Source organism: Salvelinus alpinus, chromosome 1, assembly GCF_045679555.1.
Source record: "Salvelinus alpinus chromosome 1, SLU_Salpinus.1, whole genome shotgun sequence".
In the NCBI taxonomy this organism is placed as follows: domain Eukaryota; kingdom Metazoa; phylum Chordata; class Actinopteri; order Salmoniformes; family Salmonidae; genus Salvelinus; species Salvelinus alpinus.
Window position 1 is genome coordinate 91,870,162 of NC_092086.1, and position 16,459 is coordinate 91,886,620.

At 43.4% G+C, this 16,459-nt stretch overlaps 1 protein-coding gene across 1 annotated transcript; it reads right to left on the reverse strand.

Moving 5' to 3' along the window:
- Window positions 1-375: 375 nt before the first annotated feature.
- On the reverse strand, window positions 376-10,429 carry LOC139534303 (NF-kappa-B inhibitor alpha-like). The gene is made up of 6 exons (XM_071333353.1): window positions 9,493-10,429; window positions 9,289-9,406; window positions 2,577-2,778; window positions 2,365-2,453; window positions 1,931-2,176; window positions 376-1,795 (listed from the first exon to the last, which is right to left on the reverse strand). The coding sequence occupies exons 1-6, from the start codon at window positions 9,981-9,983 to the stop codon at window positions 1,751-1,753; spliced, it is 1,191 nt and encodes a 396-aa protein (XP_071189454.1). The 5' UTR covers window positions 9,984-10,429; the 3' UTR covers window positions 376-1,750.
- Window positions 10,430-16,459: the final 6,030 nt, after the last annotated feature.

The window sequence follows — 16,459 nt, forward strand, 5'->3', positions numbered from 1 at the left end:
GACTTTTCGAAATTGTCGACCTTCATTCATATTCATCTCCAGTACAACCCCGACATAGTCTACAGACAATACCCCATAATGACAAAGTGAAAATATGTTTTTACAAATGTTTGCAAATAAATGCAGAAATATCTCATTTACATAAGTATTCACACATCTGAGTCAATGCTTCATAGAAGCAGTTTTTCTGGGTAAGTCTCTAAGAGCTGTGTCAAACTCTTTGCAAGTTAAACCATGAAAGTATGCATAACATAGCCTCGGGTTCCGGATGCTGTAACTGTATCAAAGTAGTGCATGGAAGTAAAGTTAAACTACAACTGAATCGGAATCTATACTTTTGCGTGTTCAGTGAGAATAAACAGCAGACACTGCACAGCCTCTTAATACTGTATTTATTTTAGTTTTAATTACAATAATCATGTAGACACCATGCTCCTGCTGACGAGCAAACACAGAGGCGTTCTAGCCTGTCAAATCACCAGTCAATCCTTCAAAATAATACAAAAACGGCAAAATGCACAAAGCGAATATACACCAGATTCTTTTAGACCAGGGATCTCCAACCCTTGTTCTGGGTGGGTCCCTGTGTTTGCTTCTTGTAGTTCTGTCTTTAATTGGTGAACTGTACATAAAATGGACTGAATGACAACATCACTCCAGGGACAATCAGGCCCTGGTTAGAGCACTCCTATTCAGGGATTGATCCATTACTGAAATAGCTGGATCACTTTACCCATGCGATAGGTCAAATATCAATTCATGTAGACTTGCAGAGGTTCTCGAATAAGTGAATTATAATTTATTTTTCAACTGGAAGCAGATGATTTAGTACCAATGTGTTGAGTTTGCCCCTCCTTTCTCTTTCCATCCCAAATGAACTACTTACCTTGGCATGCATTAACCTCTACCTGATGTACATTCACATCTTCCCCTAACCCTGAACCGTTAATAATGCAAACATCTCAGATAATCCAACTACTTTAATCCCAAACCCACATCTCTTATCTATAGCCTAATTTCACTATTAGCAAACAGGGGGGGGGGGGGGGTCCCCCAAATGCCAGCTATATCTGCCCCTTAGCAATAGCTTGAACTTAAAACATACAGTATGGGTTATTTGAGAACTTAATCGAGCTGCAATTTTTTTAGCTTATAGAGACATATTTAAAAAATAATAATAGACAAATCTAATCCAACTGGTCTGTGTTACAGCACACTGCAGTATCAATGTGTTACTGGGTATTTAGACATCAAAACCTTTTCTGACTTTGCACCATAGATTACCCTGAAGATGGGTATCAGCAGCCCATCTGAGCAGTGGAGTTGCATGTGAGCCAACGGTGGGGTGGGACATGTACAAGAGATGTGGCCACTAGTGGGCGGGGCCATGATTTGAGTTTGACAGCACACAGCTGAGTCCATGGTTGGATCATTCTCCCATGCTTAGAGTAGGCAATACTAGTCTTGGCAAGCTTAGCTCCAGATAGACACTAAAACCCATGTGATCCAACTAATATTAGCTTGCCCTCTGCCCAATTTAAGGGAACTAATTTGAAGCAGGAACAACTGTGATCAGCTAATTCGAACAACTTAGTTCCTGACTGGGTTGAGAACTGGAGTTCCCCAGCAGCCTTGATATATACAATTTACAGGCACACATACATACACGAACCACACACACAATCTACATCTATAGCTTAGCCCAACAGCAGCGCCATGACTCCATGTGGCTTAGTGTCCATGTTCATGGTTAGTGCACTCGTTGTCCATTGATAACAACGTCATCAAACTCTTCCTACAGGAGGAAAACAGAAGAGCAGAGTTAATCGTCATGGAGTCATAAACCCAATAATAACACTTACAGCCATGATAGACAATGTGTGCTCAAACATGTACAATGCTAACTGTAACTGCCCCAGACCACCCTCACATCTTCGCTCTCCCTCTCCTCTGCTTCCTCATCCTCTTCATCCTGGACCTGTGTGTCAGAGGCCCCTCTAGCCTTGAGCAGGGCCTGTACCTCCTTGTTGGGCCTGTGCAGGGCGCAGTAGAGGGCCGTGTGGCCTGCATAGGAGGGCTGGTCTACATCGGCCCCCCCCTGCAGCAGCAGCTGCACCAGCCTGGGGCTCTGGGACTCAACGGCCCAGTGTAGAGGGGAGCGGCCTGAGCCCAGGTCCTGGGGGGGCAGGAGGGGAGAGAGGCATCATCATAACCTTTAAGTGTAATTATCTTGCTCATTAGGTAAGGGGACCTTTAATAATGAGTTTGATGGATGAAGTACTGAGGCATGTTGGAACCCAGCGGGCATAGAGGACCCACCCTGTCTTCATCAGTCTGATACAGTAACTAATGTGGGCTACTCACCCTCTGGTTAACATTGGCTCCTGCATCAATCAGCATGCTGATTATGTCCTCTTTGCCCCTCTGTACTGCCAAATGCAGTGCACTCACCCCTGAAAGAGAAGAGAGAGCGGAAGGGAGGGTGACATTACAAATAGAGAAACAAAGGTAAGCAGGGATGCAGAGTTTCTAACGTTAAAATAACTGGCTCCATGTCCTCGGGGTGATCCGTGTACCCGAGTAGTTGGTGACATGCAGGTAGTCAGTGCTCTGGCAGTTGGAGGTGATCTCTCGTACACAGTCCTGCCTCAGCTCCCTGACAGCCAGGTGCAGCGGTGTGTTCCCTCCCCTCTCCTGGAGCTCAGCACTCGCAGCACCCCACAGCAGCCCTCGCACAAACTGGGACTGGTCAACTATGACAGCCAGGTGAAGGGCAGTCTGACAGAGGAAGAAAAGTGGACAAATAGTAACCAAAGGAGGAGATTTGAGAGGGACAAGAAAATGGAAGGTGACGTGTTAATTACATGTTAGTTTCAAGTTTTATTGTCTGGTGCGCAAGCTCTTTCCCAACAATGCAGTAATCAATATCAGTAGTAAAAGAAAAAAAATACTGTAAAACAAAGTAGAACAAGAACACACGAGAAATATAAATAAGAACATGAGAAATAAGAACATTAATATGAAGTTGGTCGCCCCTTTTCTGCTAAAAACAACCTCCACTCTTCTGGGAAGGCTTTCCACTAGATGTTGGAACATTGCTGTGGGCACGGATGTTGGGCGATTAGGCCTGACTCGCAGTCAGCGTTCCAATTCATCCCAAAGGTGTTCGATGGGGTTGAGGTCAGGGCTCTGTGCAGGCCAGTCAAAGTTCTTCCACACCAATCTCAACAAACCATTTCTGTATGGACCTCGCTTTCTGCACGGGGGCATTGTCATGCTGAAAACAGGAAAGGGCCTTCCCCAAACTTTTGCCAAAGTTGGATTCACAGAATCGTCTAGAATGTCAATGTTTGCTGTAGAGTTAAGATTTCCCATCACCAGAACAAAGTGGCCTAGCCCGAACCATGAAAAAACAGCCCCAGACCATGATTCCTCCTCCAAACTTTACAGTTGGCACTATGTATTGGGGCAGGTAACGTTTTCCTGGCATCCGCCAAACCCAGAGTAATCCGTCAGACTGCCAGAAGGTGAAGTGTGATTCATCAGTGCAGAGAACGCGTTTCCACTGCTCCAGAGTCCAATAGCGGCGAGCTTTACACCACTCCAGCCGACGCTTGGCATTGCGCATGGTGATCTTAGGCTTGTGTGCAGCTGCTCGGCTATGGAAACCCATTTCATGAAGATCCCAACAAACAATTCTTATGCTGATGTTGCTTCCAGAGGCAGTTTGGAACACGGTAGTGAGTTTTGCAACCGAGGACAGAATGTTTATGCACTATAGCACTCGGCGGTCCCGTTTTGTGAGCTTGTGTGGCCTACCACTTCGTGGCTGAGCCGGTTGCTCCTAGACGTTTCCACTTCACAACAACAACACTTACAGTTGATCAGGGCAGTTCTAGCAGGGCAGAAACTTGACGAATTGACTTGTTGGAAAGGTGGCATCCTATGACGGTGCCACATTGAAAGTAACTGAACTCTTCAGTAAGGCCAATGTTTGTCTATGGAGATTGCATGGCGGTGTTCTCTATTTTATACACCTGTCAGCAATGGGTGTGGTTGAAATAGCCAAATCCACAAATTTGAAGGGGTGTCCACATACTTTTGTATATACAGGGTCAGTACCAATACCATATTTACAATGTGCAGGAATACTGGCATGGTAGGGCTAGATATGGAGAGGGCACAAGAGGTTGGTGGCACCTTAATTGGGGAGGACGGGCTCATGGTAATGGCTGGAGAGGAATTAGTGGAATGGTATCAAATACATCAAACACATGGTTTCAGCATTTATTATGAACCATCCTCCCCTCAGAAGCCTCCGCTGGTATAGGGGTAAGGTGACTTGGCGTCAGGATATAAGATCAACAGAGTAGCAGCAGAGTATGATGATTGTATGCGAGTGTGTGTGTAGAGTAGGTATGAATGTGTGGAGTGTTGTGTGTGTGCACGCGAGTGTGTGTGTGTGTGTTGGAGTGTCAGGATCAATGCAGATAGTCCGTGTAGCCATTTTGTTAGCTATTTAGCAGTAATAAATCCCCCATTGTGAAATCCCCATATGCTGGCGTGGCAGATCTAGGTTCAGTAGAGCAGTGTAACCCTTAGCTATTAGCAATGCTGGTGTATTTATTCAATCACTTTTTCACAGCATCCTTTTTGATTTAAACAAAACTTTCCATATGCGTTTGCCCATGGAAGAAATGTTCAGAAATTGACTTTTTGGACCTGATTGCCAAAGTATTCAGGAGATAGAGGTGCTCAAAGTTGACCCAATTTGCATACCCCACCATACCATGAAACATCCATCTCTTCATCACTGGAAAAGATAAACAGTTGAGATTGATATCTAAATGCTTACAAACAGGGTTGGAAAATGTTTTGTAAAAAAATGTAACCTTTAACATCAATTGTCCCAAAATGTGTAAACTCCGATTTTCACCCATATGTTTTAGCTTACTTAGACCCTGAGGTTGGTTGTGTTACATCATCTGAGGTTGTGTTGTAACCGCCATCAGTTGAGACAAAACATACTCTTGAATACAGGGTGGGTGAAATAATGTACTTGTAATAATGACAGTGCATGTCAGACCAAGCCATGAGGTCGAAGGAATTGTCCGTAGAGATCCGAGACAGGATTGTGTCGAGTCACAGATCTGGGGAAGGGTACCAAAACATTTCTGCAGCATTGAAGGTCTCCAAGAACACAGTGGCCTCCATCATTCTTAAAATGGAAGACGTTTGGAACCACCAAAACTCTTCCTAGAGCTGGCCGCCCAGCCAAACTGAGCAATCGGGGGAGAAGGGCCTTGGTCAGGGAGGTGACCAAGAAGCCAATGGTCACTCTGACAGAGCTCTAGTGTTCCTCTGTGGAGATGGGAGAACCTTCCAGAAGGACAACCATCTCTGCAGCACTCTACCAGTCAGGCCTTTAAGGTAGTGGCCAGACGGAAGCCACTCCTCAGTAAAAAAGGCACATGACAGCTCGCTTTAGTGGCCGAAAAGCACCTAAAGGACTGATGAAAGCAAAATTGAACTCTTTGGCCTGAATGCCAAGCGTCACACCTGGAGGAAACCTGGCACTATCCCTACGGTGAAGCATGGTGGTGGCAGCATCATGCTGTTGGATGTTTTTCAGCGTCAGGGACTGGGAGACTAGTCAGGGTCGAGGCAAAGAAGTACAGAGAGATCCTTGATAAAAACCTGCTCCAAAGTGCTCAAGATCTCAGACTGGGGTGAAGGTTCACCTTCCAACAGGACAACAACCCTAAGCACACAGCCAAGACAACGCAGGAGTGGCTTCGGGACAAGTCTCAATGTCCTTGAGCCCGATCGAACAACTCTGGAGAGACCTGAAAAATAGACGTGCAGCAACGCTCCCCATCCAACCTGACAGAGCTTGAGAGGATCTGCAGAGAAGAATGGGAGAAACTCCCCAAATACAGATGTGCCAATTTGGTAGTGTCATACCCAAGAAAACTCTAGGCTGCAATTGCTGCCGAAGGTGCTTCAACAAAGTACTGAGTAAAGTGTCTGAACACTTATGTAAATGTGAGTTTTATTTTTTATACATTTGCTCAATGTAGATTGAGGTCGGGAAAAAAACGATTTAATCAATTTTCGAACAAGGCTGTAATGAAACAAAATGTGGAAAAAGTCAAGGGGTCTGAATCCTTTCTGAATGTACTGTGTGTGTGCGTATATACAGACACACTACCTGTCAAAAGTTTTAGAACACCTACTCAAAGGTTTTTCTTTATTTTTACATTTTAGAATAATAGTGAAGACAAAACTATAAAATAACATATGGAATCATGAAGTAACAAAGTGTTAAACAAACCAAAATATATATTGGAGATTCTTCAAAGTAGCCACCTTTTGCCTTGATGGCAGCTTTGCACACTCTTGGCATTCTCTCAACCAGCTTCACCTGGAATGCTTTTCCAACAGTCTTGAAGGAGTTCCCACATATGCTGAGCACTTGTTGGATGCATTTCCTTCACTCTGCGCTCCGACTCATCCCAAACCATCTCAATTTGGTTGAGGTTGGGGGATTGTGGAGGCCAAGTCATCTGATGCAGCACTCCATCCCTCTCCTTCTTGGTAAAATAGCCCTTACACAGCCTGAAGGTGTGTTGAGTCATTGTCCTGTTGAAAAACAAATGATAGTGGGACTAAGCGCAAACCAGATGGGATGGCGTATCGCTGCAGAATGCTGTGGTAGCCATGCTGGTTAAGTGTGCCTTGAATTCTAAATAAATCACTGAGTGTCACCAGCAAAGCACCCCAACACCACCTCCTCCATGCTTCATGGTGGGAAATACACATGCAGAGATCATCCGTTCACCCACACAGCATCTCACAAAGACACAGCTGTTGGAAGCAAAAATCTCCCATTTGGACTCCAGACCAGACACATTTCCACCGGTCTAATGTCCATTGCTCGTGTTTCTTGGCCCAAGCAAGTCTCTTCTTCTCATTGGTGTCCTTTTAGTTGTGGTTTCGTCACAGCAATTCGACCATGAAGGCCTGATTCACACAGCCTCCTCTGAACAGTTGATGTTGAGATGTGTCTGTTACTTGAATTCTATTAAGCATTTATTTGGGCTGCAATTTCTGAGGCTGGTAACTAATGAACTTATCCTCTGCAGCAGAGGTAACTCTGGGTCTTCCATTCCTGTGGCGGTCCTCATGAGAGCCAGTTTCTTGATGGTTTTTGCGACTGCAACTTTAAAAGTTGTTAAAATGTTCTGTATTGACTGACCTTCATGTCTTAAAGTAATGCACTGTCATTCCGCTTTGCTTATTTGAGTTGTTCTTGCTATAATACGGACTTGGTTTTTTACCAAATAGGGCTATCTTCTGTATACCCCCCCACCACCACCTTGTCACAACAACTGATTGGATCAAACGCATTAAGCAAAGAAATTCCACAAATTAACAAGGCACACCTGTTAATTGAAATGCATTCCAGGTGACTACCTCATGAAACTGGTCAAGAGAATGCCAACAGTGTGCAAAGCTATCATCAAGGCAAAGGGTGGCTATTTGAAGAATCTCAAATATATTTTGATTTGTTTAATACTTCTTTGGTTACTACATGATTCCATGTGTGTTATTTCATAGTTTATGTCTATTGTTCTACAATGTATTAAATAGTAAAATAAAAACCCTTGAGTAGGTGTTCTAAAACTTTTGACCGGTAGTGTGTGTATATTTTTTTTTTGTAAGAAATTATAAAAACTATTTGACAACCCTGTTTGTAAGCTTTCAAATGATATGAATCTCAACCGTTTATCCATTACAGTGGTGAAGACATGGATGTTTCATGGTATGCAAAATGGGTCAACTTCAACCACCTTTGTCTCTTGACTGTTTTGACATTCAGGTCCAAAAAGTCAGTGTTCTGAGCACTTCTACAATGGGCAAATATGTATAGAAGGTTTTGTTCAAATCAAAAGGGGTGCTGTCAAGTGACTGAATTCAAGTAGATTTAACCTACAGCGTTGCTCCCTATTGTATTGAGTTGCACAATAACAGTCTTCGGGAAGCCAGAAGTTAAATAAAATTCCATTTCAACTTACTGTGCCAGTGGGCAGGACGGTTGGTCATTAAAAGCCGGGGAATTTGTTAAAATATCTGAAAGGAACATATTACTTAACAGACTTTCCAAATGTGTGTCTGTTCTAGACCCACGTCCTCTCTGCTTACATCATGTCAAAATAAGTCCCCCACAAGATATTCGTTGATCGTGGACTTCAGGAAACAGCAGAGGGAGCACCCCCCTATCCACGTCGACGGGACAGCAGTGGAGAAGGTGGAAAGTTAAGTTCCTTGGCGTACACGTCACAGACAAACGGAAATGGTCCATGCACACAGACAGTGTGGTGAAGAAGGCCTCTTCAACCTCAGGAGGCTGAAGAAATTTGGCTTGTCACCTAAGACCCTTTCAAACTTTTACAGATGCACAATTGAGAGCATCCTGTCGGCTGTATCACCGCCTGGTACGGCAACTGCACTGCCTACAACCGTAGGGCTCTCCAGAGGGTGGTGCGGTCTGCACAACGCATCACCACGGGCAAACTACCTGCCCTCCAGGACACACACACACAGCACCCGATGTCACAGGAAGGCAAAAAAAAAGATAATCAAGGACAACAACCACCCGAGCCACTGCCTGTTCACCCCGCTACCATCCAGAAGGTAAGGTCAGTATAGGTGCATCAAAGCTGGGACTGAGAGACTGAAAAATAGCTTCTCTCTCAAGGCCATCAGACTTAAACAGCCATCACTAACACAGAGGCTGCTGCCTACATGCAGACTTGAAATCATTGGCCACTTTAATAAATGGATCACTAGTCACTTTAATAATGATGTTTACATATCTTGCATTACTCATCCCATATGTATATACTGTATTTTATACCATCTTGCCTATGCCTGCTAAGTCATTGCTCATCCATATATTTATATGTTCTTAATCCATCACTTTACTTAGATGTGTGTATAAGGTAGTTGTTGTGGAATTGTTTGATTACTTGTTGATATTGCTGCACTGTCCGAACTAGAAGCACAAGCATTTCGCTACACTTGCATTAACATCTGCTTACCATGTGTATGTGACCAATACAATTGTATTCGATTTTTTTCCACATATGGCACACTTGCAGGACTTTTATTTTGATATGAGGTTAGCAGAAAGTCTTCAATAATACATTTCTTTAGATATTTTGTCTCAAATTTCCCCGTAAATACTCCAGTGTTGCTAATGCAGCTATGTGTCCTTGTGCTTACCTGTCCCAAGTGGTTCTGGATGTCCAGGTAAGGCACCCAGCTCCTGTCCAGCGCTATCACCCCCAGAAGGTACTGTACGAAGGCCCAGTGCTCGTGAATAAGAGCCAGGTGAAGAGCCCTATGAGCAAAGGAGGTGTTTGAGATAAGTACAAATAGCCAACAAATTGCTGTTCACCATGTGAATAGTAAGGAGAGGCTTCTCACGTGTCTCCATCCTCAGACACAAAGTTCAGTGTGTTGAACATCTCTCTTCTCCGTTTTTCCTCCTCTGGGATCAGTGCCGCTTGCCTCCCACTGTCATCCACTGTGTCACTGATAACTGGTTCATTCAGGTGCATGGTCCCCAGCCCCTGTGATATACTCCCCATAGTCTCATCTGTAATTGAGTCCCCTATAGCCGAGTCCAACCTCTCTTCACCCCCTGGTGAACTACAGTCCATGGGGCGCTTGTCAGTGTCATCCAGTGATGGGTAGGAGGTCGTGTACGGAGGGGACCCGGGCACCCATGTTTGGGATGTCTCGTTGCTGAAGGGGTCATCCAGACTCAGCGCTGCTCCACTCAGACAATCTAGCCCACTGTCGCACCAATCCTCCGGTGTAGAAGTACACAGAGCGTCGTGTTTTTCAAGCCCGAAGTGAAGTTCAGGCCGTGTAGGCAGCTTTCCAGAATCGCACCTGGGCTGAATACCAGCCATTACGAATACCGTTGCTAGCTAGCTATGCACTTTTTTTTTTTTATAGATTCCTCTGCAATAATGGCAATAACAGCTGGTTAAAATTGGTGTATATTTACTTTTAGTAGCTAGCCTGATAGCAAACTGTCTAAAGAAAAGTAACAAGCTAACGTTAGCTGTGCTGTCAAGCTGGCAGCTTGACAGTAGCAGTTGGCTAGCTTGCAAGCTAAAGTGCTAGGACCAGGCTAAGAAAACAGCGCAGGGCGCTGCACCTAAGCTCTAACTGATCAAGTTAATCTTTTAAAAAGTTATTTAAGGAGTAAAATAAATGTTACCGTCTTAAGCTGTTTTCAAGTCAAGGCGTCTTGCTAAAATAGTTGTCCTGGGGAATTCCCAAGCCTCTCCAGGCTAATGTTAGAAGGATCAAAATACAGTGAAAGTAGGTTCTGCGCGCATGCGTGTAATTGCATATCCGATTGGTCCTTTATTACTGTACTGCCACAGACAAAAAGGGAAACCTGGTTAGTTACCAGCAGAGCTCTAAATACTGTACATGGCCTTTTCATATGTACAGTGAGATAGTCAGATAATACATTATTCATTTCATTTTTCGCTTCATTCATCTCAATAAATATATTACTTTACAGACAATTGCTGGGTTTGCCCTGAAAGCCTGCTTTATATTGCATATGTGTGTATCTTCTTAAGCGCATAATAGTCCAAATGATCTTGATCCTTGATACCACCATCAATTCATGTGATTGTATTAACTGTTATAATCACTGAATGAACAAAGATCTGGAGGAATTTTTTTTTAAAACACTAAAAGTCAGATGGATTTTAGGAGGGTATCGTATCCACATCCACAGGATGGCGCCAGAGGTGTACACGAAAACCACGTTTTAATTCCTCTGTTTTATCTGTAAGCAGATCATTTCTCAGGATTCATTACTAATTGCAACTAATTTGTTGAATGCAATAACGGTATGAAATATTCAATTTCAGAAAAAGGCCAAAAGGAAAATAAGAAAATTCAGCAATGAAAGATGCTACAAGACATGATTATGGTATTTCATGGTTAATTTTGTGTGAAAAGGAATACCTGAGTGTCAGAGAATGCAGAGGGTTGTTTGAAGGTGAGTAAGGTGTGTGTGTGTTTGTGTGTGTGTGTGTGTATGAATGAATGGAGAGAGACACTCAAATCATAACACCTTAATGAATTCTCACCTCCAGTATCACCATCCAACAGAGGTGAAAGAAGTGATAGAGAGAAAAATGACATGGTCTGACGGACATTATGTCAGTCTGAAAAAGAAAGAGGACCAACCACTGCCATAACCTGGCATGCAGGTCCTTCTGTGCTGCTCCGTCTGCTGCCCATGCTAGTGGTACTGCTAGCAGTAGGACAGGGCTGGTGGGTGGCAGCAACCTGCTGTCAGGGGCAATTAGGAAATAAGATTAGCCCGCATCTAATTTATGCAGCCAGCTTCCATCCATGTATTGATTTGGAAGGTGAATGTATGGGGCAGAGGAGGCTGGTGGGAGGAGCTATTGGAGGACAGGCTCATTGTAATGGCTGGAATGGAATAAATGTAATGGAGTCAAACATGTCGTTTCCATATGCTTGATACTTTCCCTTTATTCCAATTCAGCCATTACAATGAGTCTGTCCTCCTATAGCTCCTCCCACCAGCCTCCTCTGGTGTGGGGGGGATGGTTTTAGTGATTGGAGAGAAAGGGTTTAGAAAAAATGGCAAAGTAAATTAATTTCAACCAGCTAGTGGCCCATGGAAAGGCATGTGTACTGTGTAGAGATGCTGGAGGTAGCAGGGTTAAGTTCAGCACAGCACAGCAGCATGTGGCCGTGCCAAAGATGAACTGCTGCTGCAGATGAACATATGGATAATTAGCATGGGAGCTGAGCTCAGCCTGGTCGTCCTGCTCTGTATGTGAGGGGAGAGGAGGCGCTTCCCATGGGAAGCCCATGATTTGGTGCTGATGGGGGAGGGAGAGATCACCAATCTACACTACAGCAGCTCTCTGAAAAGTGCTGGCCTGTGCTCTTCTGTGGACATTCTTCAATGCTGGCAGCAGCACAAGAATCCCCTCCCCACCCACCCCTTCTCCATCCTACCTCGACCACCCTTTCCCCAGATCACTGTGGTGATCTCATTTACAGTCAGTGGAAGATCTTACAGGAGAGAGATAGTGAGGTTAAAGGAGAAGTTGACTTTATTTTAACCAAATCTATTTGCGATGTAAATGTAAGTTATATTCCATTTTGTGCAACTCGATCGATACTTCTCTGTGTAGCCCACAATACTTTCCCCGCACAAAATGGAATATAACGTTGCTGATAAAGTTAGCATTACACAAGTTCATGTGTACAACATTTAATAAAGATCTGCATCACTATACTGAGAGCGTTGTCATTTCTTAAAATGATGTATGTGGGTGTTTTTAGAGCCTTTGTTCGTGTTTTTCTGTGCCCCTTCAACCGCTGAACAAGCATGAAGTATATTGCTTATGGGGTACGTTTCTCAAAAACAACTGTCTGGGCACTTCTATAAACATGCCATTTATATTGATAATAGACATTTCGTTCAAATAAAGTTAACTTCTCCTTTAAGTAAGCAAGGACTATTTTAACAGCAGTACTAACAGACTACTGAGTTCTACAGGGGTGCTCATCTGCTCTAACCCAATATGATGTGTGTGCGTGCTTGTGAGGTTCTGTTTGACCTCTCCTTTGAAACTGAATGTGATGAAGGATATATGTGCTCCTACTGTAACTGACTCTACACTGCTCAGGCCTTCTGTGTTTTGATTCATTTAGGCACTAGCAGACTTGAAAAGAACTCTCCAGATGTGCCTTAAATCAAGCATGGAGGACAGGAGACAGAAGGGTATTTTGGGAATCAAGACTACTTGCGGAAAAAAAAAATTCAAGATGAGAACTTTGAGACCATTTGTGTTGGCCCGAAGTGCTCCCTTATTGAATATCACCAAGTATACATGTGTGTATGAATGACACTACTGTAGAGTGTATTATCTGTAAGAGTCACAGTAGAAGCGATCAGTGGTGAAAAAAATACTCAATTGTCATACTTGAGTAAAGGTAAATATACCTTAATAGAAAATGGCGCAAGTAAATGTCACCCAGTAAAATACTATTTGAGTAAAAGTCTAAGTATTTGGATTTAAATGTACTTAAGTATCAAAAGTAAATGGAACTGCTAAAATGTACTTAAGTATCAAAAGTAAAAGCATAAACCATTTCAAATTCCGTATATTAAGCAAACAAGAAGGCACAATTAGATTTTTTAAATTTACATTTTTTATTGACGGTTATCCAGGCGCACACTCCAACACTATTTACAAACGAAGCATGTGTGTTTAGTGAGTCCGCCAGATCAGAGGCAGTAGGGATGACCAGGGATGTTCTTTTGATAAGTGTGTGAATTGGACCATTTTCCTGTCAAAATGTAACGAGTACTTTTGGGTGCCAGGGAAAATGTATGGAGTAAAAAGTACATTATTGTCTTTAAGAATGTAGTGAAGTAAAAGTAGGCAAAAATATAAATTGTACAGTAAAGTACATATACCCCCAAAAACTACTTATGTAGTGCTTTAAAGTATTTTTACTTAAGTACTTTACACCACTGGAAACTGTTATTTTATCTCTAGCAGGCGTATAGGAAATTGATGTTGTTGAATATCTGAGCGTCACTGCGGTAATGATATTATTGAATATTTTTGAAAGTAATAGAAGTAGGAGTATTTAGAATAGTTATGATAGTCAATGTTATTGTATGTCACCTCTGAGAGATAATGTACCAGGAGTCTGGGGAAATAGCTGTTATTGAATATCTGAGCATCACTGCAGTAATGATATTTTTGAATATTTCCTGAAAGTCACAGCAGTAGGAGTCTTTAGAATATCTATGAGAGTCACGGCAGTAGTGTGTTAGGAGTCTTATTGAATAACTGCTAGGCTGTGTTATATGTGGCATTGGGAAGCTAGTCTGTTAACAGAGTGTTTTAAACCAGCCTATGACTCTTTCTTCTGACTGTGAATCACAGCCCTGGGAGATGGACTGCCTGAGGTGGGTGTGCACTGTGTAGCTCTCTGCATCCGCTAGACAAACAAAGAACACCAAATGGAGCAGAGAGTTGACCTGGATTAAGGCACCATGATAGATGTCTCCTACATGTCATAATCGGAGGCAGTCCAGGAATTCAACGGTTAATCCAAGCTTTGTATAGCTGTTGGCATATGCTAAAATCCTTTTCACATCTTTAATATATATAATGGTATGAGGGTAGCATTTGATAATAGAATGCACACCCACTCAGTTTAAAAAAACAAAGAATCAGCAGAAATTAGTCATGACTGCTCTGATCATCCTCATCATGCAAATAGTCCGTCAATCTCTAACCACAAAGTAATGAGGGGAGACTGTTCTGTGTATGCTGCACATAGCCAGTCAGTATTACATACACTGGCCATTTATTTGTTTGCTGTAATAGCTGTATTGGGCATAAACTAGAAGATTATGTCCACTTAATTAAACCAGACTCATTAAGAAAGAAGAAGTGTGTGTGTGTTTTACATTTTAGTCATTTACCAGACGATCTTATCCAGAGCAATTTAGTTAGAACATTCATCTCAAGATAGCTAGGTGGGACAACCACATACAGTCATAGTGAGTACATTTTTCCTCAAAGTAGCTATTAGCAAAGTTAGAGCTAGTAAAGGTGGGAAAAAAGTCAAGTGCGAGTGTTAGTTCACAAAAGGTATTATTTTTTTGAGGAGGTGGGGGCACTGTGGGATTATTTAAGATACTCTTTGAAGAGGTAGGGTTTCAGATGTTTTCGAAGATGGCCAGGGAGTCTGCTGTCCTAGCTTCAGGGGGAATCTGGTTCCACCATTGGGGTGCCAGGACAGAAGAGCTTGGACTGGGCTGAGCAGGAGCTGCCCTCCGTAGGGGTGGGAGGGCCAAGAGACCAGAGGTGGCAGAACGGAGTGCTCAGGTTGGGGTGTAAGGTTTGAGTATAGCCTTAAGGTAGGGAGGGGTAGTTCATCTTGCTGCTCTGTAGGCAAGTACCATGGTCTTGTAGTCAATGCGAGCTTCAACTGGAAGCCAGTGGAGTGTGTGGAGGAGTGGGGTGACGTGAGAACATGGGAAGGTTGAACACCAGGTGGGCTGCAGCGTTCTGGATAAGTTGCAGGAGTTTTATGGCACAAACGGGGAGCCCAGCCAAGAGCAAGTTGCAGTAGTCCAAACGAGAGATGACATGTGCCTGGATTAGCACCTGTGCCGCTTCCTGTGTGTGAGGTAGGGTCGTACTCTACGGATGTTGTAAAGCATGAACAAATCACTACTTTGATGTTTGCAAAGACCGACAGGGTATTGTGCAGGGTCACGCCAAGGTTCTTTGCATTCTGGGAGGGGGACACTGGAGTTGCCAACCGTGATGGAGAGGTCTTTGAGCAGTTAGGCCCGGGAGGAAGAGCAGCCCCGTCTTGTCGAGTTTGAGCTTTAGGTGGTGGGCCAACAACCAAAAAGAGATATCTGCCAGGCACACAGAGATGTGTGTCGCCACTTGGGTGTCAGAAGGGGGGTGGGGAGGAGAACAGTAGTTGAGTGTCATCCGCATAGCAATGATAGGATTGACCATGTGAGGACATGACAGAACCTAGAACAGAGCCCAGGGGACACCAGTAGTGAGAGTAAGTGGTACAGACATAGGCGTAAATCCCAGGGGGGACGGGGGGGACACGACCCCCCCATCTTTGGAAAAATATGATTTGTCCCCCCCAATATATCGCTGTAAACATAACTACGTAATTTCAATAATATTAATAATACGCAATGAAAGCACTTGTGCTGATTATAGACACTTAATACCCCGTTTTTAAGTTTCAAAAGATTGACCTCCCCCCGCCCTTTGCATCACGATGGTTTGATCCACTGCCATTTCTTTAGCTGGCAAGGTAATAGAGGGTTCGTATCTACTGTCCGAAAGGCACATGTACGTAACTGACGTGAGGTTAATCCAGTCAATCCATAGCAGGTCCATAGCAATGTTATTTATTTATTTTTATGTTGGCAGGGTTCACACACTAGCTGAATTTGCAGAGCTAGCGCGCAAACTAAAGCAAACATTAACTATCAAGCTAGCTAGTACCTATTCCATTTATGTGGCGTCGTCAAAGATGGAATCTTTGCTATCGTCAGTTTATTCCAAGATCAGCATGCAGCTGTAGTGCTTCAAAGTCCCTGTGATAAGGTTAGCGATAAACTGAAGTCCAAACTGAACAGAACTACACTCTCTTATACCATTGTCTTAAATATATTTAATGGTCTCGTTGCAAAAGCTAAATTGTCGCTAGTGAATTTTTTTTTTTTTTTTTTTTACCTTTATTTAACCAGGTAGCAAAGATTATAGCAAACACCACAGAAACGGAATTGGTGCTCGCTAGCTTTGCAAAT